The 25,798-nt window shown below is 50.9% G+C and overlaps 1 protein-coding gene across 2 annotated transcripts; it reads left to right on the top strand.

Annotated features, from left to right (window-relative positions):
- The first annotated feature begins 118 nt into the window (after nt 1-118).
- Gtse1 (G2 and S-phase expressed 1) lies at nt 119-23,767 on the top strand. 2 transcript variants are annotated; one of them, XM_069999827.1, is made up of 12 exons: nt 119-234; nt 587-634; nt 8,848-8,902; nt 8,997-9,624; nt 10,102-10,272; nt 11,586-11,694; nt 12,804-13,178; nt 17,610-17,682; nt 20,297-20,533; nt 21,797-22,004; nt 22,266-22,685; nt 23,385-23,767. In XM_069999827.1, the coding sequence occupies exons 2-12, from the start codon at nt 613-615 to the stop codon at nt 23,466-23,468; spliced, it is 2,382 nt and encodes a 793-aa protein (XP_069855928.1). In that variant the 5' UTR covers nt 119-234; nt 587-612; the 3' UTR covers nt 23,469-23,767. The 2 variants fall into 2 exon arrangements, with proteins under 2 accessions (XP_069855928.1, XP_069855929.1); XM_069999828.1 differs by lacking the exon at nt 119-234 and having other exon boundaries at nt 292-634.
- Nucleotides 23,768-25,798: the final 2,031 nt, after the last annotated feature.

The following is a 25,798-nucleotide window of genomic DNA, read 5'->3' as shown; positions in this document are numbered from 1 at the left end:
GCCAGGCGGCTCTTCCCCAGCGGCTGACCGGCCCGGCTCCGGGGGTGCGGCCAGGCCCGGGAGGCCGGCGCTCCCGCGAGCGCACTGCGCGTGCGCTCGACTCCCTTCCGGGAGCGCCGACTACAAACCCCAGGGTGCTCGGGGCCGGGCCGCTCTTCAAACCCACCAATCAGCGTCCCGCGCCGAGTTTAAACCGGGGAGGAGGCGCAGCCGGCGTGCCGGGCGGGCGGTGAGGTAGGGGCGCGGGCAGTTGCGGGGCGGGCGGCACCGAGCGGGGCCTGAGGGGCTGCGGGCGGCGCCGGGCCGGTCGTTGTCGGCCAGGGAAGGCAGCGCTCCTCCGGAGCCGGGCCTGGGCTCCCACGGGGAGCTGCGCGCCCCGGGCGGGGACGCGGAGGGCCGGCTCGCCCCGCGGCCGCTCCCGGTTTTCCGTTATCCGCCCCGGTCGGGCCTGACCCGCCCCGCCCGGTGTGGGGGCAGCGAGAGGCGGCCCCGAGTCCGGTCACGCGGCCTGCGGGGGCCCTCGGCCGTGGCCGGCCTGGACGCGTGTGCCCCGGCCCGCTCACCCTCGGGCCCCTTCCTCCCGCAGCGACCCCGGACGGCCGCCAGGCGAAGATGGACGCTGGTCCGAAAGAAGGTGAGGCCCGTCGGCGTCCGCCGCGGGGCGGTTCCGAGCCCGGGGCCCGAGACGGAGAGGCTGGTTCCCGAGGACCCGTGCCCCGACCGGACCCAGCGCTGCCCGCGTGCCCCGGCCCGGCCCGACCCCGGCCACCGCGGCGGCCTTCCCGCCCGTGTGGCCACACCCCGGGCCTGCGGCACAGACACTGGAGGAGCCGCCTTCGCGGCGTCCTGTCGGTTTGTCGCTCGCTTGTTGGCAAAGCCTTGGTGTGGGGCTTGTGGGGCTCTGAGAGTGAACTGGCCTGGTTCTTCACTGCCTTCCTGTGGGGTTAGGTCTTTAAAAAGAGGTTGCCGAGTAAGAACCACACCACGCTGGTGGTATTTAGATAAAGCGTAGGTTTATTCTGTAGACCTGCTTGGGCCAGGCCGGGTGGGTAAAGAGGGCATCAGGTCCTGGGCTAGGCCTTATCTAGGATATTGGTGGGGAAAGGTGTGGCCAAGTAAAGGGAGGTGGACCTGGTGGTCGATGTGTGGCCACATCAAATCCAGATGGGCCCTCAGTGCTTGAGGGTGTGACCTCTTCCAGGTGTGCCAGTTGCCTAGGTAACAGAGGTACTGGGTGGGGTCTGCTGGCCATGCAGGAGTGGACCTTACCTTCTAGCCTTTTAATAATCATGAAACATGGCACAGATTTTCTCTGTCTACTTCCTGCTTACAAGTGGGTGTAGACATTAGGGGTAAAAGGCCAGTATGTGGTCCCCTCCCAGAGAAGGCAGAGAGCAGCAGTTGTCCCTTGGTAGGTGTGAAACCTTAGGTGATGTCTGCCAGAAGCAAGTCTCTTGGATGAAGTCTGGAGGAAGTCTTCTCAGGCAGGGGGCTGGACAAAGATGAAAAGGAAAAACATTACTGAAAATATTGTATGTCCATGGCTTGGAGGTGGCCTAAGGGATGAGGTAAGTGAGGTGTGTGGAGAGGAGAGCAGTTAGCTTAGTGCTACCCACCCCAATCTTCAGGGATGGGAGATAGCCTTACCTTGGTAGGCCCAAGGGGGGAAAAGGTGTACCTGGAAGTCAGTGTTGGTATAGAAATGGTAGGAGCCGGGTGCCAGTGGCTCACGGCTCTAATCCTAGCTGCTCAGAAGGCTGAGATATGAGGATCGTGGTTCAAAGCCAGCCCGGGCAGGAACGTCCGTGAGACTCTTATCTCCAATAATCCACTCGAAAACCAGAAGCGGCACTGTGGCTCAAGTGGTAAAGCACTCGCCTTGAGCTGAGGAGCTGAGGGACAGCGCCCAAGCCCAGAGTTCAAGTCCCACGACTGACCAAAAAAAAAAAAAAAAAAGGCAGGAGCAGGAGCCCTTTTTATTCTTGACAGATGGATCCACTGTGGCTGTCCCTTGAGCTTGACCGCTGTGGGGGTGGTCAGCAGAATCTGGTGAGGGCCTGTTCACTTAGGGCATAAACCAGATGGATTAAGGGTCTTGAGAAACACTTGAACGCCAGGCAGAATTGGGGGGAGTGGGAAAGGGGCCTTGATGAGGCTGAGGGAGACACTGGTCAGCATGTTGGCGCAGCATGTGCCTAAGAAAGGTTGGGATGGGAAGGCAGTCTATTAGTGGAGGCTTGGCATTGTCAGTAGGGAAATTACCTAGGAGGAAAGAACTTCCATACATCAACTCAAAGGGGCTGAGGAAAGTACGGCTGCAGGTGAGCACCAGGGGAAACAGTTCTGGCCAGGATTGCTGGAGCTTAGAGAAAGTTTAGTACGTTTGTTTTGAGGAGCGCATTAGCTCTTTCAACCTTTCCAGAAGACTGAGGCCATAAGGAATGTGAAGATTCCACGGGATGTTTAGAGAGGATGCCACCTGTTGGGTGACTTTGGAGATGAAAGCAGGTCCATTGTCAGATTGAAGTGACCTGGGTAAGCCAAACCTAGGAATAATTTCTTTAATAAGGACGGAGGCAATAGTGTCAGCAGTCTCCTGAATAGGTATCAACCATAGTTAGAAGGTATTTCAGCTGCTTACATCTGGACATGTGAGTGAAGTCTATCTGCCAGTCTTCCCCTGGGGTGTGTCCCCGTGCTTGGTGTGTGGGGAATGCAGCTGGTCGGAGACCACCCTGTGAGCAGGTAAGAGCACATGTGGGGCAGGCTTGGGTAATAGCCTTAGTTGGGTAGTTAGGCTAGGGCAATGGATTAAAGGTTTAAGAAGGTGGGAGAGAGGCTTGTATCCAATGGCAGCGCCTGGTGAACCTGGGAAAGAAAGCTGTCTGCTTGTGTCTCAGGAAGAACAACTCGTCCTTCCAGGGACCACCCTCCCTGTGCTTCCTGGGAGGCTCCCTGGTGGGTAAGATCCTCGAGCTCCTGTGGGGTATAAGAGGGTTGTATTGAAGGCAATACCCGAAACAAGGGAAGGGAACTGGACGTTGTTCCTGAAGTTGTCTCTGGGCTGCTAGCTTTGCCTCCCGATCTGCTTTTGAATTGCTGACTGTAATGGCATCTGGTGTCCCCTGCAGTGAATGACTGCTACCTGTTGGGGAAGGGAAGCAGCTTCTAAAAGCGTAAGAATAAGTGAGGCATTAGTAATGGGAGTCCCTTTGGTGGTCAGGAAGCCACGCTCCTTCCAGATTGCTGCATGCGAATGGAGAATGTGGTAGGTATATTTTGAGTCTGTATAAATATTAATCTTCTGTCCCTTGGCTAAAATTAAGGCCCTAGTTAAAGCTATAAGTTCTGCCTTTTATGAGGTACTGCTAGGTGGCAGAGGGCTGCTTTCAAGAATGGTACAGTTATTAACAATGGCATAGCCCGCAACTCGGCTTCCTGAAGAGGTAGATGTGGAACTGCCATCGATGTACCAGGTGTCCTCTGGGTCAGGAAGAGGAGTTTCCAAGAGGCACCATTTATGGTAGGTTTTTAAAAAGAGGTTGCCAAATAAGAACCATACCATGCACGTGGTATTCAGGTAAGGGGTAGGTTTATTCTGTAGACCTGCTGGGACCAGGCCAGGTTGGCAGCTGGCAAAGAGGGCGTTGGCCCTGGGCTAGGCCTTATCTAGGGTAGGAGCAGGGAAAAGTGTGGCCAGGTAAAAGGAGGTGGGACCAGATGGGAGAAAGGTGTTGCCACATCAGATCCAGATGTGACCTCAGCAGATGCGGATGTGACCTCTTCCAGGTGTGCCAGTTGCCTTGCCTAGGTAGCACAGGTACTGGGTAGGGTCTGCTTGCCATCCAGGAGTGGACCTTACAGTTATCAAGATGAGTGTTACTGGCTCACAAAGGAGTCACAGTTGTCCCTCGGTAGTCTCTAGAGTTTTGGCTCCTCGACTCCCCCTCCCTGCATGATTGTCCAAATTCAGGGACCTGGGACGCTTGCATAAAATGTCACAGTAGATAAACGTTCATCCATACACTTTAAATCGTCTAGATTATTTATAATAGCCAATGCAACAGCAGTACAGTGCCAGCACTGTGTAGACAAATGTCACAGCTATGTTCACAGAGCAGCATTCTGTGCAAAGGAAGAAGGTCCACGTGTTTGGTATAAATGATTGTGTGTGATGGTATTAGGGTTTAAATTGAGGATGTCAGGTTTCTTAGGCAGACCTATAGCTTCAGCCATGCCTCCAGCTTTTTTGGATATGGTAAATTCACAATTGGTGGAATCCACGACTTTGGAACCCAATAGTTGGGGCACTTCCTCTTAAATATTTTGTGTGTGTGTGTGTGTGCGTGCGTACATACATGTGCATGTGTGCATGGGTTACGCACTAGTACTGCTCTTGAACTCAGAGCTTTGTGTTCTTTGATTTTTCACTCAAGGCTGACACTCTTGTCACTTGAGCCATGCTTCCCATTCCAGCTTTTTGCTGGTTAATTGGAAACAAGAATCTCTTAGATTTGTCTGTCAGGGTTGACTTCAAATCTTGACCGTCCTGAGTAGCTAAGTGTCCAAGTGTCTGCAATATAGCCATTTTGGAAACCTTGCAAATCATCTTTGCTTCCTCATCCTACCAGGAGGGCATCTGCTCTGCCCCCTCTCCTCCCTGGTGTCCACTGCCTTTTACGTATGTGCATGGTGAACCACACTGCTCCTTGAGGATGTCCCCTCTTCCCACCTCCCTTCTTCATTCCCTGCCTTTTGTCTGTCAGTATCTTAGTTCTCCTGTCTCTGCATCTTCTCTGCTGTCTCTGCATTGCTGTGTTGCTCATTAGAGCCAGACCTGGAGCTTCTTTTGACTTTTCTTCACCTTGCTTAGCCCCAGCCATTCCGCCTTGTGACCTCTCACCATCCATCCTGTCGCCTTCTGTATTGCCAGATCCCTTGTCACCTTTCTGCCCATGTTTAATCAGTTAACTTCTTAATCAAATTCTACCTTCTCTCCCTCTATAAGCTTTAATGGTGCTCTTGATTTTCCTCTCCTCTGTGGCTGGTAGACCTCCATTCCTTTTCAGGCAAGTCTTGCGTCTCTATCAGGAAAACCATGTCCTGGTCTAGGATCTCTGTGCTTTCTCCCGGAGAGCCATCAGCATACTTTCTACCTATTCGCTTTCTGGAGAAGCTGTATTTTTCCTTGAGCAGTGAGCCTCTCTTTTGAGCTCTGGGCTTGCATAGTTACCTGCCTTTTGGGCACCTTCACATGCATGTCTTCTTGAATTCCACTTGACCCCTCCACATACCCCATTCTTAACCTGGCTTCCCTGTTCACCCAGCATCCCCATCAGAGAACTCTTACCTGAGTCAAGTTGCTAGTTACTGCCTTTTCCATGTCCCCATGGTGTTTAGAATCCATGACCCTCTTTCCAACTGCATCCAGCTGCCTCGCTCTGGCTAGAGATGTGGCTCAGCAGTAGAGTGCCTGCCTAACACATGTGAGATCCTGAATTCAACACACCAGGACCATTCAGGATCACACAGTCTGCTCCCAGCCACCTCCACTGTCTCATCCCTGTGTTTTCATCTTGTAACTGTTCCGTAAGTGCTTGATAGCTTTGTAATTTTGTCTTCAGATGGGTTCCTTTTTTTGTTTGTTTGTGGGGCTTGAGCTCAAGGTCTGGGTGCTCTCCCTGGGCTCTTTTTGCTCAAGGCTAGTAGTACTCTACCACTTAGAGTCACAGCTCCATTTCCAGTTTTTTTTTTTTTTTTTGGTGGTTAATAGGAGATAAGAGTCTCACGGACTTTCCTGCCAGTCTGGCTTCAAGCTGCAAACCTCAGATCTCAGCCTTCTGAGTAGCTAGCGTTACAGGTGTGAATTACCAGCACCTGGCTTTCAGCTGTTTTCTTTTATCCATTGACTACTCATAATAATTTTCAGTTGATTTTCTTCATGTGTCTGCTCTGTGTTTTACATCTACATGCCGTGAACTCTACCCCTAAGTCCTTTTGTCTGATTGTGTTGGTTGTGCATACAGAACAGCGTTAGGTGTTGTGGTGCTTGGAGATGTCGTTGCTATGTGCCTGGCTTTCATGGAAGTACTTCTGTAGTTTTCCTTTGGCCCTGATGCTGGCCTGTGGGTTAGTTTAGATAATGGTCATTGGTACTGTTGATTACTACTTTTTTTTCCCTTCCTGATAAATAATAGGACATTCTTCCCTGCCCATTTAGAGTTTGGTTTGGTCAATGCACCGGGAATATTGTGCTTTGGGTCCCTTCTGGGCCAATATCTTTAAGAGCCAGCTTGGAAATTATCCTTCCTCCTGCCTGGAGAGTAGGCATGGCCCTGATAGTGGGCTCCTTCAGCCTGGGTTCTGCGGAGAGCACCATAGAGCAAGGCCCAGGCTGCCTTCAGTGGAGTTGGAGTGAGGAATACACTTAGCTTGGGTAAAGACACTGGAGCTTTACATCATGCTGTTGCATCAGCTTGTGACCCTGTCCCAGCTGACATGTGTATTCACCCCTCTCTGGAAGTAATACTGAGTTGCATTTTGTTACATACCTCTTCAACATACATGGAACAGTCATATGGTTTTTGCTTTAGGTTTATTATATTACTAGGTTGTGTAAAATTAAACTTTCTTGCAGTTGTGAAGTGCGTTTGCTCATATTGTGTACTCTTTAGTGTTCAATTTGTGTACTCTTTAGTTGTTCAATTCCTTTTGCTAATACTCTGTTGAGGAATTTCTTTTTAATACAACTGAGATTGATTTTTTTTTTGAGCCAACTTTACAGCTTTTGGATACCAGTACTTGCTTCATAGAGGCAAATTGAAAGGTTTATTTTTCCTATTCTCTGAAGCAATGTAAATAGTATTTAAATTATATGTTCTTTAAAGATTTAATGGAATTACCAAAAGCAGCTTTTATTTTTTTTTTAAGTATAACTTCTTTTGTTTTGGTGGTACTGAGGTTTGAACTCAGCCATGCTGCCTGCCCTCTTTTGCAAGGTTATTTATGTGTAAGTGGGTGTGTGTACTGGTACTAGAGCTTGAACTCAGAGCTTTGGCCTTTTCATTCACAATTGGTACTCTACCATTTGAACTGTGCCCCTCTTCTGGCTTTTTTCTAGTAATTGGAAATAAGAATTTTTCTGCCCAGGCTGACTTGGAACTTTAATCCTTGGATCTCATAAGTAGCTAGGACTATAGGGCATGGGTCGCTGGTGCCTAGCTTCGCAGGCTACTTGTTGAGTTAGGGTTTTGTTTTGTCGTCCCTCCTCCCCCCTCGTCCCTCCTCCCAGGTACAGACCTGGCAGAATGAAGGAGAATGCTTCCAATGTCAGCTTCTTCCCTGAGACAGAGTCTTGCAAACTTTTCTTCCTGGACTCACCTGGAACCTTGATCCTCCTGATCTCCCTTTCCCATGAAGCTGGGATGACAGGTGTGACAGAAAGCCCAGCTGCTGGTTGAGAAGGGTCTTACACACTTCCTGTCCAGCTGTTGGTTGAGAAGGGTCCTACACACTTCCTGTCCAGCTGTTGGTTGAGAAGGGCCTTACACACTTCCTGTCCAGGCAGGCTTTGGACTGTGATCCATTTCAGCTCCCATGTAGCCAGGATGACAGCAGGAGCCATGGTGCTCAGCTAAGAATGACTGTTTAATTCACTTTCCAGTTGTTTTAGGATCACTGAACTAATTGTTAGGATTTATCTTTCGGGTTCTAGGCTGAGTTTCATATATGATTTAAGTACAAAACTTTTTTTTTCCTGAAAATGATCAGTGTTAACAAGTTCATGTATTAACATGCATAGATTGAATCTTTCAGCTTCCTCTCTCATGGGTATTCCTTATTCCTTGGTGCATTGGTGAATCGTACCTGTCTCCTGGGAGGGGCTTGGGCATTAACTCTGGACCTTGTGCACACTGAGCACATATTCTACTACTGAGCCGTACCCCCAGCTCTAATGTGTTTCTGTTTGATTAGACAAATGGGACTATTTACTTGATTAGTTAGGGACCTAATTAAGATATTGATTTATTTTCAAGTTCCACAATATTGACAAACATGCACCATTGCTTATTAAGAACAAAGAACATAGTACTGTGTGACTCTGTAGTGTAGAAGGATCTGTTCCATGCATTTCAGCAGTGGTTCATTAAGCGTCCAGGCCCTCTGCTGGCGATGGGGAGCTTGGGGACCTGGTAGGCACTCATTGTCTTGGAGCCGTCAGCCCAGCTGTTGAGGCCATTGGCAGTTAGGGAGTGTTCGGACTAGTGGCATGGGTGGATGTCAGGCCTGGGGGCTCTGGGAGACCTGGGTGGGGGCTGGAAAGGGCCCATTGTCCACATCCGTGTGGAGCATGTGATCTCCTAGAGGGAACTGAGTTGGGCAAATAAACAGGGCAGCGAAGGCTGTGGTGGGCATGGGTGGGGGCACAGTGCTTCGAGAAGGACTCTGGTTGAAGGATGAATAGATATTTTGTAGCATATAAAAAGGAGATACCACTGGGGGAACTGAGCCAGGTGGGCTTTTGAAATGTTCTGTGCCTTAAGATGACAACTCTTGAAAAGTCAGCGAATGAGTCAGTGACTACTTTTGAGATTATAGCACAAAAAAAGCTTTGTGCTTTTGTTAGGTAGCTTAGCAAACTCAACAGCTGGTACATTTTAAGTAGAAAATGGGGGGGGGAAATAAGCTCATCTAGAGCTCCCTATGAAAGCATAGTTAAAATAATAATTGGCACCCTTACGATAAAAAAGATTGGTCACAATTTGGGGGTGTGATTTTGCAGTCGCTTTGGTACCCATAGAAACTGGTCGTGCTTTAGCATAACAATGGACTTTTCCCCCTCTGCAGACTTTTGTCTTTTGGCCGATGAAAAGTTTGACTTCGATCTCTCATCTTCTTCCAGGTAAACACATTTTCTTCCCTATCCTGGCACTGCCACTTTCTTCCATTTGAATGCTGGTGTCTTTAGTCACTAATGATCCTTCCTTTAACATTAGCACAAATGAAGACGATGAAGTGTTTTTTGGACCTGTTGGGCACAAGGAAAGATGCATCGCCACCAACATAGAGTTCAGCGAGAAGCTTCCCGAGCAGCCCGTGCTGCCAGCAGCTGCCAGCCCCTGCACCTGGAGCCCCCTCACCGGGGAGAAGTTTGTGGAGGTGTACAAAGAGGCTCACTTACTTGCCCTGCAGATAGAAAGCTGCAGCAGGAGAGAGGTGGCCCTGCCCACCCAGCCTGAAGCTTCTTGGAGCCAGGACATGGAAAGATTTGTCCAAGAATCAAAGTTAAAAATAAACCTCTTTAATAGAGTACAGGAAATGGAGAAGAGCCCCAAGTCGCTTAAAAGAGAAACATACTTCCTGTTGGATAGCCCCTTGAAGAGCTCCTCCGGAGACCAGCCCCACTCTGGGGAGCCTCAGCTCCTGCCTTGCTCCCCAGTGCTGCCTGCTGCTCCAGCCAGAGCCCACCCTGCCCCAATACCACCTCACTCATCTCAACCTTTGCCAGGGGGGCCGAGTGCTGCCCGCCTTCCAAAGCACACTGTGCCTCCGAAGATGACCCGGTTGCAGCCGCCCCGAGCTTTGTCTGCGAGAGGCAAACACCTTCAGCTGGTCATGGAGAAGGTAGACAGAATGGGGGTTATTCAGACAAGCCCAGGATAGCAGCAGACACTAATGTCAGCTGTGTCAGGCACGACTGAGTCCTGGGCGGGCTTAGGGAATGGAGAGTAACTGCAGATAGTGTGAGTGCTTGTGATGGCACCCCAAAACCTGAACCCCGGTCCAATGGGCCCTTGGGGTCCTTAATGCTTTCAGTAGAGACATACTGATGCCAAGCGGCCTCTCTGGCAGAGCTGAGCATGTAATGAAGGATCCTCTTGGCCCACACATGGAAACATATAGAGCTGGAACCCAGTTCTTCGTGTCAGCCCTTAGCAAGGTGCCATCACATCATTTTGGGGCATGGTGTTTGGTGAATTGAGGAGCGTAGTAGTATTTATGGGGAGGAATTCCCGCCTGAGCTTGCTCTGAACTGAAGCCTGTGTCCCAGGACCTTGTTGGAGGCCACGTAGTTCTCACATTCCCAATGAACATTTCCAGCCCAAGAAAGAGACAGCAGCTAGTCCCTCCAAGGCGAGACCCCGAGATGACAGAGGATTCCCTGGGGAAGTGTGCCCAGACAGACCTTCCACTGCCCTGGATGCCACCACCCTGCCAGCGGGCGGAAGCCGCCTGGGTCAGGGCAAGCGGTTGCTCCCAGTCCCGAACAAGGTGAGTGAGAACGAGAGTGGTAGTGTTTGGACTTGTGGCATGGGTGGATGCCAGGCCTGGGTGCTTGGGGACCTTGCCGGGGGCTGGAAAAGGGCCCATTGTCCACACCAGTATGGAGCCTGTGGTCTCCTAGAGGGAACTGAGCTGTGGTGGGCATGGAGGGGGGCACTTGGTGTAGAGCTCTCCGTGGCTTCAGGAAGGACTCTGGGAGTCGACAGGTCCTCAGTGAGTTCATGTTACTGCCAGCGGGTAGAAGCCACTTAGGCCAGGGCGAGCGGTTGCTCCCAGTTCCAAACAAGGTGAGTGTGGGAATGAGGGGGCGGCTGTGTGGAAACAAGGTAGTGGCTGTATACCATATGGGGTCTGTCTTTTGATCAAAAGCTGGGACCAGTGGAGAGGCTGCTTGGAGGAAGGCCTGCAAAGAAGGCAGGCTGGCAGTGTGGGCCTATACTTCATGCGCACGGCAACTGCAGTTTCCTGGCCATTTGTTTTCTTGCATTGGCAGTGACTGAACATTGTGTAAGAAATCACTGATAGTCCTTGTGAAAGGTGTCTAAGTTGGGGTCCCCAGATCTGCCATTCACCCTGCACCCTGGGATCCTCAGTCAAAGGTTTGAAGTCTCCATTTTGAGAAGTCAGCCAGATCCACATCTGGGCTCCGTGATCACAGATTGAAAATTCAGAGCAAATAAGTTGCATCTGTTCTGACTTTTTTCTTGTCATTATTGACACTCTGGGGTTTGAACTCAGAGCCTCACACTTCTCAGCTCTACTACATGAGCCATTTCAAACCTTTTCATTTTTGAGTTATTTTTCAGGTAGGGGCTCACGTTTTACCTGAGGCTGACCTCTGACTCATCCTTCTGTGTATACAGGCACATACTACCGTGCCTGACTTACTGATTGAGATAGAGGCTCACATCTTTGCGTAGGCTGGCCTTGAACCTTGGTCCTCTCAGTTTCTGCCTTCTGGGTAGTTGTTGGAATTTCAGGTGTGAGAAACTTCAGTAGCTTTTACCTGGTACTTACATTGCATTGGGTATTATAAGTCACCTAGAAGAAGATGGCGAACAGTAGGTATGAGGACATGTAGGTTCTGTGCATACACTGTGCCCTTCCATAGGAGGGACTTGAGGACTCATGGACTCTGGTTTCTACAGGGGTCCTGAAAAAAAATCCCCGTGCTATCAAGGGACAACTTAGATTTTTTTCTGCAAATTCAAGATGATCATTTTTAAATTATTAAAAATCACTTAGAAATAAACATGTGTGGAAATTTTTGCTGATTCTGTCTTTTTAACATTTTGTCTCAGCTTGGGCTGAAGAAAACCCTGTTAAAACCGCCTGGCTGTGCTGGCAGTCTCGCGAGGAAGCCCTCTTCCTCAGGGTCTGCTGTAAGTGTGTCTCCAGCAGCAGGGAGAGGTGAGTGTCATCTTCTCATGTCCTGACCTACACGACTGGCGAGCCTTGGAATGCAGTCTTTTCCTCTGCCATCTTTTTAGAGAGCTGCTCCCCCGTCCCCGTCCTCTGCCCGGGTTCCTTCAGGACACTGGAGGGCTGGACAGTGGTCAGGGAAGACTCTGTCCCATCCACCTTAAGTACTTCACTTGGTCTGCACAGTCACCCAGTGCCACCACTTAGGATGATGCTTCCACAGCCTCATGTTTGTGTCATCAGATGTAGGGGCTAAGATCATATTGTCCAGGTCATTCCCATCTGGACAGTATGGAGGAGCCCCAAGGCCATACCTGTGGAAATTTAGCCTGTATTTCTCTTGCCAAGCCAAGACTGCCATCTAGTGGTACAGGGCAAAACCCTTGTAGACACTGTCTACAGTCTACTGTCTACTGTCTACACTGTCCAGAACAGCATGAGGAAAGCATGGATTCTCATGTCAGACCCACCCAATCTGGAGTCCACTCTACCACTCTCAGTAGTATTGGGGCTTGAACTCAGGGCCTGGGCACTGTCCCTGAGCTTTTATGCACAGGCTAGTGCTCTACCACTTAGCCACAGCTCCACTTCTAGCTGTTTGGTGGTTCATTGGAGATAAGAGTCACAGACTTTGCTGCCCAGACTGGCTTCAAATTGCAATCCTCAGGTTTCAGCCTCCTGAGTAGCTCAGATTATAGATATGAGCCACTGCTGCCCAGCTAGTAGTGAGACACTGGGTCCTTGCCTTTACAAACCAAGGTGACAGTGTCCTCTGTGCAGGGTTCTTAGGATCCGCCACCTCCATGCCAGGGGACCACACGGAGGCAGGCATGCACAAGAGAAAGATTATTACAAGGTTTATTGGAGGAGCCGTATTTCCCCCAGAGAGAGAGCACATGGCAGCCTCCACTGTCTAGGTAGCAGCAAGGTCTGGGCGGTAGGAAGTGAGGTAGGTGAGCGCTCAGGTGGGTCTGGGTGGAGAGAGGGAGGGGCCAGCCATAAGGTGGGAACTCCAGGGTTGGGAGGAGCTCAGGTCTGGGTGGAGCTGAGGACCAAAGGTGGGCACAATGCTTACAGTTGTGCGTCTCCTCTTGCAGCCAAGCCAAGTGAGCGGACAGGTATTCCCTCTGGCAGCTCCCGGCCTCTGTCGCATATCAGCAAGCTGAGCAGAGCAGGTCTCACCATGCTGCGCCAGCCTCTGCCAGCAGCCCCAGCAGGACCACCATGTGGGCTAGCCAGGAGGCCCGGCGTGGCCCAGGTGTCAGAGCAGCCCAAGTTGCCCACAACCTCCCCTCTTGCCCAGTCCCAGATGCCTGAGGCTGGAGGCCTGAGGCTGGATCCTCACTCTGTTTCCTCGACGTCTCAGCTGAATGGAACTAGAGGCCTACGCAGGCAGGATGTCTGTCTAAATGCCAAGACAAAGGCAGTGCTTGCCCCTGCCAATCCATTTAAAGTTCCTACGTGTCCTGCTGGTGAGTAACATACGTGTTAATTTTTTTTTGATTGTGGAAGAAATGCTACTTGAGATTTTTTTTGCCAAGATATCCTCAGGTGCTGGCTCTGTTGGCTGTCTTTCCAAGTTGTGTCTGCTAGCTGTGCTGTGTTGCTCTGTGTTGCCCCGTACGGGACAAATCATCGGGGTTCCCTGTCACCCTGTGTGGGACAAATAATCGGGATTCCCTGTCCCCCCATATGGGACAAATCATCGGGGTTCCCTGTCCCCCTGTGTGGGTGCTCTTGGGCTGTTCTTAGTCTCCTCACTGCTGTCTGCAGCAGCTTGGCTGCACTTTGCTCATCTCTGTGTTTACCTTGTTGGCAATGACTTAGGCTTTGATCTGTGGTTGATAGTTTCCATCAAGTCTGGAAAATGATGACATTACTTTTTAAAAATGCTTTCTCTATTCAGGCATTGGTGGCTCATGTCTGTTATCCTAGCTACTCAGGAGTCTGAGGTCCGAAGATCACAGTTCAGTACTGGCCTAGGCAGGAACGTCTGTGAGACTCTTCTCCAATCCACCAGTAAAAAGCTGGAAATGGAGCTAAGGCTCAAGTAGTAGAGTACTAGGTTTGAGCAAAAAATTAGCTCAGGGATAGTGCCCAGGCTCTTAAGTTCAAGCCCCAGAACTAGCACCAAAAAAAGAAGAAAGAAAAATAATTTTCGTGTGTGTGTGTGTGTGTGTGTGTGTGTGTGTGTGTGTGTGTGTGTGTGTGTGTGTGTGTGTGTGTGTGTGTGTGTGTGTGTGTGTGTGTGTGTGTGTGTGTGTGTGTGTGTGTGTGTGTGTGTGTGTGTGTGTGCGCGCGCGTTAGTAATAGGGCTTGAACTCAGGACCTCAAGCTCTAGCTTGGCTTTTTCACTCAAGGTTGGTTCTCTACCACTTGAGCCACACCTCCACTTGTTCTTTTTTTTTGCTGGTCAATCAGAGATGAGACTGCCTGGGGTGCTCTGAACTGTGATCCTTAGATCTCAGCCTTCTGAGTAGCTAGGATTATAGGTGCGAGCCATCCTTACTAGTTGGAAAAGCTTTTCTTGTTTCCCTCTTTTTCCTAAACCTGTTGACATGGTTTCCTAGCCATCGAGGCCCTTTCAGCTTTTTTCTTGTGCTCCAGTTTGGATTGTCCCGAGTCATGTCTTCAGTTCTTGTATCTGTTCTTCTGCAGTCTAATCTGCCATTAAGCCTGCTCTAATTTCTGTCATACTTTCCCATTTTTCTTTTACATCTTTGAGCATATTTATAATGGTTGTGGTTTTAAGTCAGTTTCTTGTGATTGCATCTTCTCTGTCATTTTGGGGTCTGTGGCTAATTCTTTTTCTGGTTATGGTCACAGTTTTCTGCTGTTGGCTGTATCAGATATACAATTTTTAATGTCTAGATTGTGGGGTTTTGTTTTTTGTTTGTTTGTTTTAAAGAATTGAGTTTTGCTTTGTTGGGCTGGCAGTCAACATCCACTGCAGGCTTCTTAAGTTCTGATGGGGCAGGTCTAGAATAGGCCTGGGGATGGGGCCTTGGGCCTGTCACTAGCAAAGGCCTTTGCTTAATGTGTGTGTTCAGCTGGCTCTGTCCAGCCTGCTTCCTAGCCATGCCAGCGCCCTGGTTGCTGTTCCCAGTAGCTCTTCTTGTCTAACTCACATGCCTTACATGGGTATGCTTCTGCTCTTCAGCCAGAGACTCAAGAGATTCCTTCTCCCTGTTGCTTCCTTTTCCCTCTTATTCCAGCTGTGTCAGACCCCTGGGCTCCAGCCTCTGTGTCCTCCTGTGAGGCTGGCCTGCCTTGAATGGCTGCATCCTGGGCCTTTGGCAGAAAGTGCCACATGGTGTCTTGCAGATAGAAGGCCATGTTTGGTAAAGGCCCTGCACGTGAGCCTAATGGGTTTATGTCACACAAAGTTGAGTTTTGTAATGAGCTTAGGCCATTATCACAGTGTTATTTTGTTAGAACTTGTTACCTTATAGGTAACAGGTACATGTTTTTTTTTTGTTGTTTTTTTTTTTTTTTTTTAATTTTTTTTGGGTCCGGTCATGGGGCCTGAACTCTGGGCCTGGGCGCTGTCCCTCAGCTCTTCAGCTCAAGGCTAGCGCTCTACCACTTGAGCCACAGCTCCACTTCCGGCTTTTTTCTTTTTTCTTATGTGGTGCTGAGGAATCGAACCCAGGGCCTCAGGCATGCAAGGCAAGCGCTCTACCACTGAGCCACCTTCCCAGCTCCACAGGTACATGTTTTAACAAGGAAAACAAGGAACAAAACTAACGAACGAGGGGCTGGGAAGGTGGCTCAGTGGTAGAGCTCTTGCCTTGCATGCATGAGGCCCTGGGTTTGATTCCTTAGCACCACATGAAAAGAAAAAAGCCAGAAGTGACACTGTGGCTCAAGTGGTAGAGTGCTAGCCTTGAGCTGAAGAGTTGAGGGACAGCGCCCAGGCCCAGAGTTCAGGTCCCATGACCAGACCCAAAACAAAAAAAAACCCCAAAACAAACAAACAAACAAAACAACTAATGAATGTGACAAACACAAGACTACATAATGGTTTTGAGTGAGAACCTAGGCTTGGCAGTGACTGAGCGAACAGGCCCAATGCTGAGGGAGCCAGGCTGAGATGCTGAGTGGTTAGCCTGTTCTGTGGCATGTGCAGTTCTCAGTCCCCAGACACAGCACAGCCATGTGGGCAATAGCACAGACATGTTCTTAGGCAGCAAGTAACGAGTGCAGAGTAAAGACATGGGACCAGGTTGGATAGAGTTAGAAAGGAGCCACGAGTATGGTCTGGAAGAGGTAGCTGGAGTCACCCGCTGTGTTACACCACAGGATCTGCTGGTGCCAAGTGAAAAGAAAAAGGTTATAATCTGACATGAGTTTTCACTGTCTGTGGCTCCAGTGTCTGGCAAGGGCATTGTGTGGGTTGATGAACTTTCTGTGTGGCTCACATATCGGGTCAAGGCTTATCCCTCAGTTTCCTACAGGGTGTGCAGCTTCAGTTCATGGGGCTTTAGGAAGGAGCAGTTTTTTTTCTTAGTAGATCTGTGGAGGAAAATTAAATTGGAGTTGTCTAAAAGTTAGGGTTCAGTCCAGTCTACAGGTAGTAGTAACCTTGGAAGCAATGAGCAGAGCTACAATCTGGTACGTGTGGTACAACTTTTTTTTTTTTTCTCTTTTTTTGGCAGTGGCAGGGCTTGAACTCAGGGCCTAGGCACTGTCCCTGAATGTTTTTGCTCAGGGCTAGCACTCTACCACTTTGAACTGTAGCTCCACTTTTGGTTTTCTAGTGGTTATTTGGAAACAAGAGTCTCATGGACGTTCTTGCCCTGGGCTGGCTTTGAACTGTGATCCTCAGAGCCTCCTGAGTAGCTAGGATTACAGATGTGAGCCACCAGTGCCAGGCTGTGTTGTAGCTTTTCTAAAGAAAAGCCAGTTGTTTGCTGAATGAGTTTAGTTTTGGCTTTTTTGTCTAATGATCTTACTTTAGAAACCTCTTGAGGCACTGAACACGTTAGCCTTTTTTTTTCTCATATTAAAGGACATTACTTTACAAATGTAGAGACTGAGGCTCAGAGTGGTAAGAGGCCAGCCAGGTGGCCATGGAAGGACGGCAGACAGTAACTCTGAAGACATTACCTTCTCCCTCCCAGGTGGACAGCACTGGCTCTGATAAGATTTGCAATATCGGGGCTGGGAAGATGGCTCAGTGGTAGAGTGCTTGCTTGCATGCCTGAGGCCCTGGGTTCGATTCCTCAGCACCACATAATCAAAATGAAAAAAGCCAGAAGTGTCGCTGTGGCTCAAGTGGTAGAGCGCTAGCCTTGAGCTGAAGGGCTGAGGGACAGTGCCCAGGTCCAGAGTTCAGGCCCAACAACCGGACCCAAAAAATAAATAAATAAAAATAAATAAATAAAATTAAAAAAAAAGATTTGCAATATCAAAATCTGAGTAGACTTCATGGATGATGTTAGGAACCTAGGCTTGTCTTTGGTTTTGTTTTGTCCTGATTAGCTTTTCTTCCTCATGATCTAGTATGGCTGTACCAGCCTTAGCTCTTATTCCCAACAGTGGGAACTGGGGTTTGAACTCAGGGTCTGGGTGCCAATTCCTTAGCTTTTTTCTCAAGGTTGGCTCTTTTACCACTTGAGCCACAGCTCCACTTCCATTTTTTTTTTTGGTTAATTGAAGTTAAGAGAATCTCAGGCAGGGCTGGGAAGGTGGCTCAGTGGTAGAGTGCTTGCCTTGCATGCATGCATTAGGCCCCGGGTTCGATTCCTCAGCACCACATAAGTAGAAAAAGCTGGAAGTGGCACTGTGGCTCAAGTGGTAGAGCGCTAGCCTTGAGCTGAAGAGCTGAGGGACAGCACCCAGGCCACAGGCTTTCCTACCTGATTCTCCTGTGACTCACCACACCCTTTTCTTTGTCTCAGGTGAATCCCCGAAAGGCGTGACACCGAAGTCCTCCCGGGCACAGTGGCTGCAGTCGTGGGCAGCGGCTGGCAGGTAACTCACCTACATCTGCTTCCTTCTCCTTCCAATGAGGACTGAGACACTGCTGCTTCCCTGGAGTGTGGGAGCTCCTGGGAGCCGCTGCATATCTGCAATCTGCAGGGAACTTGAAATGCCCCAGGTTTCACAGTGGGGTGGTGCGCTCCCAGCCCTGCAGGATGGTCTTGCCACACTGAGGACCTCGAGTGGCAGCCCTGGCAGGCACCTGCTGATGCGGCCTTTCCTGACACTCGTGAGTCAGGTGCCAGCACTGCTCCCTGTGCTCCGAGGAGTCCTCACACGTGGGGGGCGAGTAGGGAGGGACTGGGAACTGCTGCATTCGTGACTCCCGGCCTGGGCGCAGCAGAATAAGGTCTGGGCCGGGCTTCCGGACGGGGGCTCTGCCATGGAGCAGCTGTGGCTCTTCAGCAAGTCACGTGGTGATGGGCTTTCCTGGACTTGGATGTGACCACAGTATCCCTCACAGCACTGCCCTTGCTGAGGTGACTCCTGCCACACCGAGTGCCAGGAAGGGACAGATTCTACCACCATGTCCTTCCACCTGGTGAGAATGCCGCCCCATCCTGGGGCCCGGCAGGGTCGTGCTCGTTGGCATCTTTGTCCTTGCTGGTGCTGTGGGAGAGCTGCCTCGCTCTCCACAACACCCCCACCCGCCCTCACCCCCGCCAGCATGCTGGGTGCAGGGAGCTTGCAGTCTCTTTGTCAGTGTTAGTGTACTGTTTTCAGACTCTGAAGAACCCAAAACTGCCCTTAGTTGAGGACAGAGCCTATAGATGAGTCCTGCCGTGAGCTCCACGTTGGTACTCTGTCCTGAGTTGTTTCCTTTTCATGACTGTAACAAGCACTATAGTCTTGGTATCATTTTGTCTTTAGGCAGAGTCTTGTGAAGTATCCCAGGCTGGCCTGGAACTCATACTCCTACTTCAGACTTCCCAGGCTGAGGAGCTTGGAGTTTAAATGACAGAACTTCACTCTCCCAGCTCGATAGCAGACTCGGTGTCTGACAAGGGCCCATTGCTTTGGTCATGGTAGGACCTTTCCCCGTGTCTTCCTGTGGTGGAAGAGCGAGCATACGCTCTGCCTCCTGTGAGTCACTGGTCCTTCACACGCAAGGATGCTGCTTTCGGCCCTAATGACCTCTCAGAGGCTGGCTTCCTAAGACCCTCTTCTTGGAGACTTCGACATAGGCATTTGAGGCCTACAACATTCCATCCACACTCATTACAAAAACCAGCATTCTGGCCAGATGTGGTACTCTCATGGATAGTGCCAGGACATGCCATGAGGAGAGCCAAATACCTGGTTCCCTGTTTCTACTCCCGTGCTTAACCTTGACAAGGGTCTGTGTGTGTGTGTGTGTGTGCAAGTGTGTAATGGCACTCAGGGCTTTGCACCCTTCTGCCTTTTTCACTCAAAACTAGCATGCTACCATTTGAGCCACGCCTCTACTTTTTTTTTTTCTTTTTCTTTTGTAGCTACTGGGCCTTGAACTCAGGCCTGGGTGCTGCTCCTAAGTTCCTTTTTTTGTGCAAGGCTACCATTCCACCGTTTGAGCTACAGCACCATTTCCAGCTTTGTGTGATTAATTGGAGATAGGAGTCTCGTGGACTTTCTTGCCCGGGCCGACTTTGAACTGCCATCCTCAGATCTCAGCTTCCTGAGCAGCTAGGGTAACAGACATAAGTCACCAGTGTCCTCCTAATTTTCAGCTTTTTTTTTTGTTGTTTGATTAGATGCTTTTTTTTTCTTTTTTTTTGGTTGGTCGTGGGGCTTGAACTCAGGGCCTGGGCATTGTCCCTCAGCTCTTCAGCTCCAGGTGAGCGCTTTACCACTTAAGCAACAGCACCACTTCCTGCTTTTTCTGTGTGTGTGGTGCTGAGGAATTGAACCCAGGACCTCTTTTTTGGGGGGCGGGGAGGTCTGGTTATGGGGCCTGAACTCTGGGCCTGGGCGCTGTCCCTCAGCTCTTCAGCTCAAGGCTAGCGCTCTACCACTTGAGCCACAGTGCCACTTCCAGCTTTTTTCTTTTTGCTTATGTGGTGCTGAGGAATTGAACCCAGGGCCTCATGCATGCAAGGCAAGCACTCTACCACTGAGCCATCCTCCCAGCCCTTGTTTAATTAGAGAGAAAGAGTCTCACAGACTTGTCTGCTCAGGCTAGCTTCAAACCTAGATCCTCAGATTTCAGCCTTTCGCAGCTGGGATTACAGGCATGAGCCATGGGCACCTGGCTCTGATAACAGCCTTAAATCTAAGTAAATAGCACACCATGAAGTCGACTTGCCCATTTGTCCCCAGCTAGAGAGAAGTGAGTCCAGTTTCTCATGGGGTGTTCACAATGCCATTGAGTCTCAGGGGTGCCATCTGGGAGGTGCAGCCCAGCTGATTGTCTTGGTGACCTGTGGGGCACTGGCTATTGAGAAACCTGATGCCAGGGCTAGCATGCCTAAGTCCTGCCTATGTTGGAGTCCCCGACCTCTGCACTGGACTCTGGTGAGACCACAGAGTGGTCATGATGGTGCAGCGTTGGCATGACGTCATGCTCACGAGGTAGACTGGACTTTGCTGAAGTCATCTCTGCTTAAGTCTTGGATGCTGTCTTTGCCAGGGCCACTGTTCACAGCACACCTGTGAGACGCTCACTGGGGCCGGCATCACAAGATCTGTCAGGTACAAGGACTCCCGTAAGCGCACGGCGAGTGTCAGCATTGCCCACCCCTTCTGGCCGGCGTCTCTCTGGCCTCCCACTGATGACCCCACAGTCTGTGCCTAGGGTTCTGGCTTCCCCGCTGTGCGGGCCTGCTCGGCGATTGTCCTCCGAGCCCCGGAAGAGGTCTGTGGTGAGGTAAGACACGGAAAAGGTTAGTCTGTCCTGCCAGGGAGTGACGCAGGGGAAGAGAGAAGGCCACACAGACTGGGCCTGCTATTTGGTATGGGCATGGTTTAAGTGTGTTGTTTGCTTATAAGTATTAAAAAAGAAATAATTTTTATAGGTGTTAGAAACCTTTAAGTCAAAGCCGGGCGCTGGTGGCTCACGCCTGTAATCCTAGCAACTCAGGAGGCTGAGATCTGAGGATCGTGGTTCAAAGCCAGCCCGGGCAGGGCAGGAGAGACCGTGAGACTCTTATCTCCAATAATCCACCAGAAAACCGGAAGTGGCGCAGTGGCTCAAGTGGTCTTGAGCTGAAGAGCTGAGGGACAGCGCCCAGGCCCAGAGTTCAAGCCCCACGACCGACAAAAAAAAAAAAAAAAAAAGAAACCTTTAAGTCAAAAAATAAGATGTTCTTAACCAATTCGTGGATAGTGATGCTTTCAGTGTTTTCCTCAGTAATTGGCTTTTATTTTATTTTGTTTTTTGTTTGTTTTGCAGGTCCTAGGGCTTGACTTGAACTCAGGGCCTGGGCACTGTCCCTGACTTCTTTGCCTACCACTTGAGCCACAATGCTACTTCCAGCATTTTCAGAGTAGTTTGTTGGAGATGAGAGTCTCATGGCTCAGGCTGGCTTCAAACCATGATACTTAGATCTCAGCCTCCTGAGTAGCTAGGGTTATAGGCTTGAGCCACCGATGCCTGGCTTCTCAGCAATAGTTTTGAGAGTTGGGTACTGTGGGCTGCATTGGTATTGTAGGCACGCCTGTCCGGTGCCTACTGGTCACCAGAGATGCACCATTGGGGAAGCCTTTTACGGCATGAGCGTCCAGTGCCTGGCCGGGCTCAGGCCAGACCTCCTGTGGATGCGAAAGGGCGAGGTCTTAGGGAGGCAGAGCAGGCAGGGTCAGGCATGAGAGCCTCTAGGCGCCCCAGCAGGCGGGCAGAGGTGGTTCCCCGACGTGCGTCCTCGCTGCTCTCTTCCTGTTGAGTGACTGAAGAGAGGGGCCGAAGTGGGCAAAGGTAAAGCCGGGCTGGTGAGGATTTGGGGTTGAAAGGAAAATGATCCTCTTGCACAAGAAACAGGTGTGAAAGGGAGGACGTATTTACAGCGAGCTGCCCTTGCAGGTGTGCGGCACCAGGCTGCAGCTCCTGCCATGGGACGGTCTTCCAGAAGTTTGCTTCAGCCCCAACCAGAGCTCGGGGTAACGTTTTTGTAACATTTTCCTTCTCTTGTAGAACTGAGCTGGCACAGGAGCTCCAGCAGAAGGCCAGCTGTGCGCAGGTGGGCCTCGGCCTGCCCTCCAGTGAGAGCCCTTCACCTCCATTCTCCATACCTCAGGCGCTTCATTTTTCTCCTGAGAAAAGTGATTTTTCTCCAGAAGGCTCCACTGTAGGAGAGGCTCAGGATGAAGCCAAACCTTGCAGTGGCTCACACCCTAGCGAGGTAGGCGGAGGCCCACCGGCCACAGAATGACTCACCCTGTCTCTGGGCAACCAGTTACTGCAGATCTAGACCCTTCAGGACCTAGGGCCACAGAAGTGTTTGGCTAAGGAGCTGGTTGGGGGTCAGGGGTCAGAGGTCAGGAAGTGGGGGCAGGGCAGCCCTGCACTACCTGAAAGGTACTTTCCCTCAGGAGGGGCCTACAACTTTCCATGACGGCTGACAAGGGTGTTGGGTTCTCCCTCCAACTATGTTCCTTTCTAGGCTATCTTCATTGACATGGGGCTGGATCAGCTCAGCACCGCTCCTGAGGAAGGCAGACCCCCAGCCGCCCTCCCTCTCATTGACATGGGGCTGGATCAGCTCAGCCTTGCTCCTGAGGAAGGCAGACCCCCAGCCGCCCTCCCTCTCATTGACATGGGGCTGGATCAGCTCAGCCTTGCTCCTGAGGAAGGCAGACCCCCAGCCGCCCTCCCCCTCATCGACGTGGGGCTGGATCAGCTCAGCACCACTCCTGAGGAAGGCAGACCCCCAGCCGCCCTCCCTCTCATCGACTTCTGCAGCACACCTGAGATGGGTGCCGGGCTGGGACTGCACAGCAGGCCCCTGATGGACCTCATGATGAATACCCCAGATGTGGGCAGAAACGATGCAGTAAAGCCCCTGCGAGCTGAACAGCGGCAGGTGATACATGCTGACTTGGGTCTGGGGTGTTGTAGTCCTGCGTTCTTAATCCCTTGAGTCCATGTATGACTCAACCTCAGCTTCTCAGAAGCCACCCACCAGTTAGGCATGCTGGCTCACACTTGAAATCCTAGCTATTGGGGGACAGAGGATTGGGGGGGGGGGCGTGGAATGTGGAGATCAGGAGAATTGCAGTTGAGGCCACTCGGGACAAAAGTTTGGGAGACCCCATCTTGAAGGTAAAAGCTGGGTGCATGTTGTCTAGCTATGCTGGAAGTGAAAATAGGATCATGGTCCACGTTAGCTCAAAGAACTGGGTATGTGGCCCAAGTGGTAGAGTGCCTGCCTGGTAAATGCAAGGCCCTGAGTTCAAACCCTAGTACTTCCCAAAAGAAGGAAAAAGTCACTGCCCCTGAGGCCTGGATCTCCTGGATGTCAGGGCCTGTCTGTACCCTTCTGTCCCTTAAATTCATGGTGTTAGGGGCAGTACCATGTGTGAGGGTCTGAGGCTTTATTCCTCCTAGTCTCTTAGTCACAGTGGTTGAGGTTCCCTTAAATGCACCTGAACGGGACTACTGAGTTTTTCTGGAACTAAGCCCCAGCTCCACCTGTCTTCTAGGCCACTGCAGCCTCCAGAGTGGGAGCTGTGGGATGGCCAGCCCAGAGAAGCTGTTAACCTGCCCCTCTGCTCTCTTCCAGCTGATTGACCTGGGCTCCCCGCTGATCCAGCTGAGCCCCGAGGCCGACAAGGAAAACATGGATTCTCCACTTCTCAAGTTCTGAGTAGAGAATACTCTTCACTAAAGCGGCATTTGACCGAAAAAAATTTTTTTTAGAAAATAATTGTGTTTGATGTGGGAGTCGGGGGAGGAAAAGCCAGAAAATATCTTTTTGAGGCTAGAAGGATGGGCTGGGCCTGGGATTGGCACAGTGGCCCTGAGGGTGTCCTTCTGTAGGGAGTTAGGAATGTTGCTTTGTGCTTTTTGTATGTGAAATAGCTGCTATTTTAAAGTTCGTGTAAAAAGTTAAGTATTCCAGATGTAAGTTAAATTTAATTATTAAAGCATACTTGGTTTTCAAAAGTACCTATCTGTCTTCATCACTCCAATTGCTATGCAAGACCTATAGTTTTCAGACTTTAAGAGCTGGTGTAAGTGCAGGTGTCCTGCCCACCCTGTATGCACAGGCCCCTCAGAACCTGCAGCTAGTGGGGACCCATCTGGTTCTGGTGTGGCAGGCCGCACCTGGAAGAGGCTGCTCTGGACAGCTGGGGTCTAGAAGGAGAAGTGTGGGCAGTAAGGAAGGGATGGCCTGGATCTAAGGAGGGGCGAGGCCAGTGACCAGGCCTCAGTGGCTGTCTGCTGGGACTCACCCTGTGGTCCTCCTCTGCCAACAGCGATGGAGGCCTGTGACTTGAGAGAGGACAAATACGATACACTGTCTACAAGATGAATGACATGGTGAAGGTCACAGGAAGGTGAACCTCTTTTAATCTGGGAAGGTGACAGCTGGCTACTTAAGCCATTCTAAGGAAAAAGGGTCCCGTAGGTGCCAGAAGTAGGTTAGTCTCACTGTTGTCACATGGCTTCTGTGGCTCTGAATGGTGAGGTTGGGCCTGGGAGACCCAAGAGGAGGCCCTTGGGGTGGAGGATGGAGGAAATTGCCACAGAAGCTTCAGCACTGATAAGAGTGACTAGGACACAGGGATAGGGTCTGCTCTGCCCAACCAGTGCGACGGGAGGGGGTGGGGATCAGTACTGTCCTTCAGAGCTCCTTGTCCACTGGGCAGGGCCTTGCAGACCCCAGGAGAGCCTGCCACGGGAGGGGGGGAAGGCACTGGGTGAGCCAGGCCAGGGCACAGGGCTGCACAGCAAGGGCTTGGTGCAAGGCTTGAGGGGAGGTAGCCAAGACACGTTTACTTAAAGTAGCTTTTAAGGTCTCTCTCTACCAGACAAGCCCAAAAAGGCAGAGGTGCTACAGCCCTGTACCCATAAATCCCAGGAGAATGCAGCCTCACCCATATTGGAGGCTCAATACTTGTGGAATGAATTCCAGCTTTCCCACTTTTCCCCCTTGGGAAAGACCCTATAAGGACATTGGTTGGTGCTGGTCGTGGTGACTACTTCCTGCTGCCTCCAGGCCTCCTGTGCCAGAGATCACTCAGGACAGTGGCATACCAGTTAACATATGTACTGCAGAGCGAGAAGTACACCCAAACAGCCATCCCTCACCCCGGGCAAGAGGTCCAAAAGACTTGTGCAGGACACAGTGGGGTCTAGCTAATTGCTTTGTCTGCTCTGAAGCAACCTACAGATCTTATAGGACAAGGAGACATAAAACTCAATGCCTTTCAGGTAGTCTTTAGAAAAATGAGAGGCTTCAAGCAGGGCACTGTGTACCCTAAATTCCCACTGCCCCCACTGAGTGCTTATACGCCCACTGTTAACCTTTTGAGGAACATGATTTTATTGCCAACCTGTGTGTGAGGGGGGGATGGGGGAGGAGTAATTGGCCTGATTTAAAACCATGTACACTTTTTTTTTTTGCCAGTCGTGGGGCTTGAACTCAGGGCCTGGACGCTGTCCCTCAGCTCTGCAGCTCAAGGCCAGCCTTCTACCACTTGAGTCACAGCACCACTTCCGGCTTTTCCTGCATATGTGATGCCGAGGAATCGAACCCAGGGCCTCGTGTATGCAAGGCAAGCACTCTACCAGTGAGCCACCTTCCCAGCCCCATTTGCTCTTCATCCCTTCGGTCTTTCCAGTCATCACACCCTTCATGAAGTCAGGGTTGTATCAGCCTGTTTAAACAATAAAAAACAAAACAGTACTGGGCACATTCTAGGGGTAAGAACTGTTTTGAGGCTAAGATTTATGCTTTATAGTTCGGTCTGCGCTGAGTCCCAGCCTAGAATGAGAAAGCTGAGGGGCAGCACCCAGGCCCTGGGTTCAAGTCCCCGGGATCCACCTAAGACAAAATCCACACCGCACAAGGCCTGGACTTGGCTGGTGCGGGCGTCCTCGGTGAGCTGCTGGCCGCTGGCCCTGGCCAGCCCGGCCCTGGTTGCACTCATGGCCCCCACCCTCGGCACGCCGGCGAGCCCGCCCGTCCGT

The sequence above is a fragment of the Dipodomys merriami genome, unplaced genomic scaffold (assembly GCF_024711535.1).
Source record: "Dipodomys merriami isolate MVZ:Mamm:240054 unplaced genomic scaffold, mDipMer1.0.p SCAF_55, whole genome shotgun sequence".
Taxonomy (NCBI): Eukaryota; Metazoa; Chordata; class Mammalia; order Rodentia; family Heteromyidae; genus Dipodomys; species Dipodomys merriami.
The sequence above is the reverse complement of the archived record's forward strand: the minus strand, read 5'-3'. Positions and strand labels throughout refer to the sequence as shown.

Excerpts from the sequence above, each read along its gene's own strand:
- Gtse1 (XM_069999827.1), top strand. The coding sequence starts at position 613 with ATGGACGCTGGTCCGAAAGAAG. Across the intron at positions 11,695-12,803 it reads GTCTCCAGCAGCAGGGAGAG|CCAAGCCAAGTGAGCGGACA; the intron begins GTGAGTGTCATC and ends CTCCTCTTGCAG. Across the intron at positions 22,005-22,265 it reads GTGGCTCACACCCTAGCGAG|GCTATCTTCATTGACATGGG; the intron begins GTAGGCGGAGGC and ends GTTCCTTTCTAG.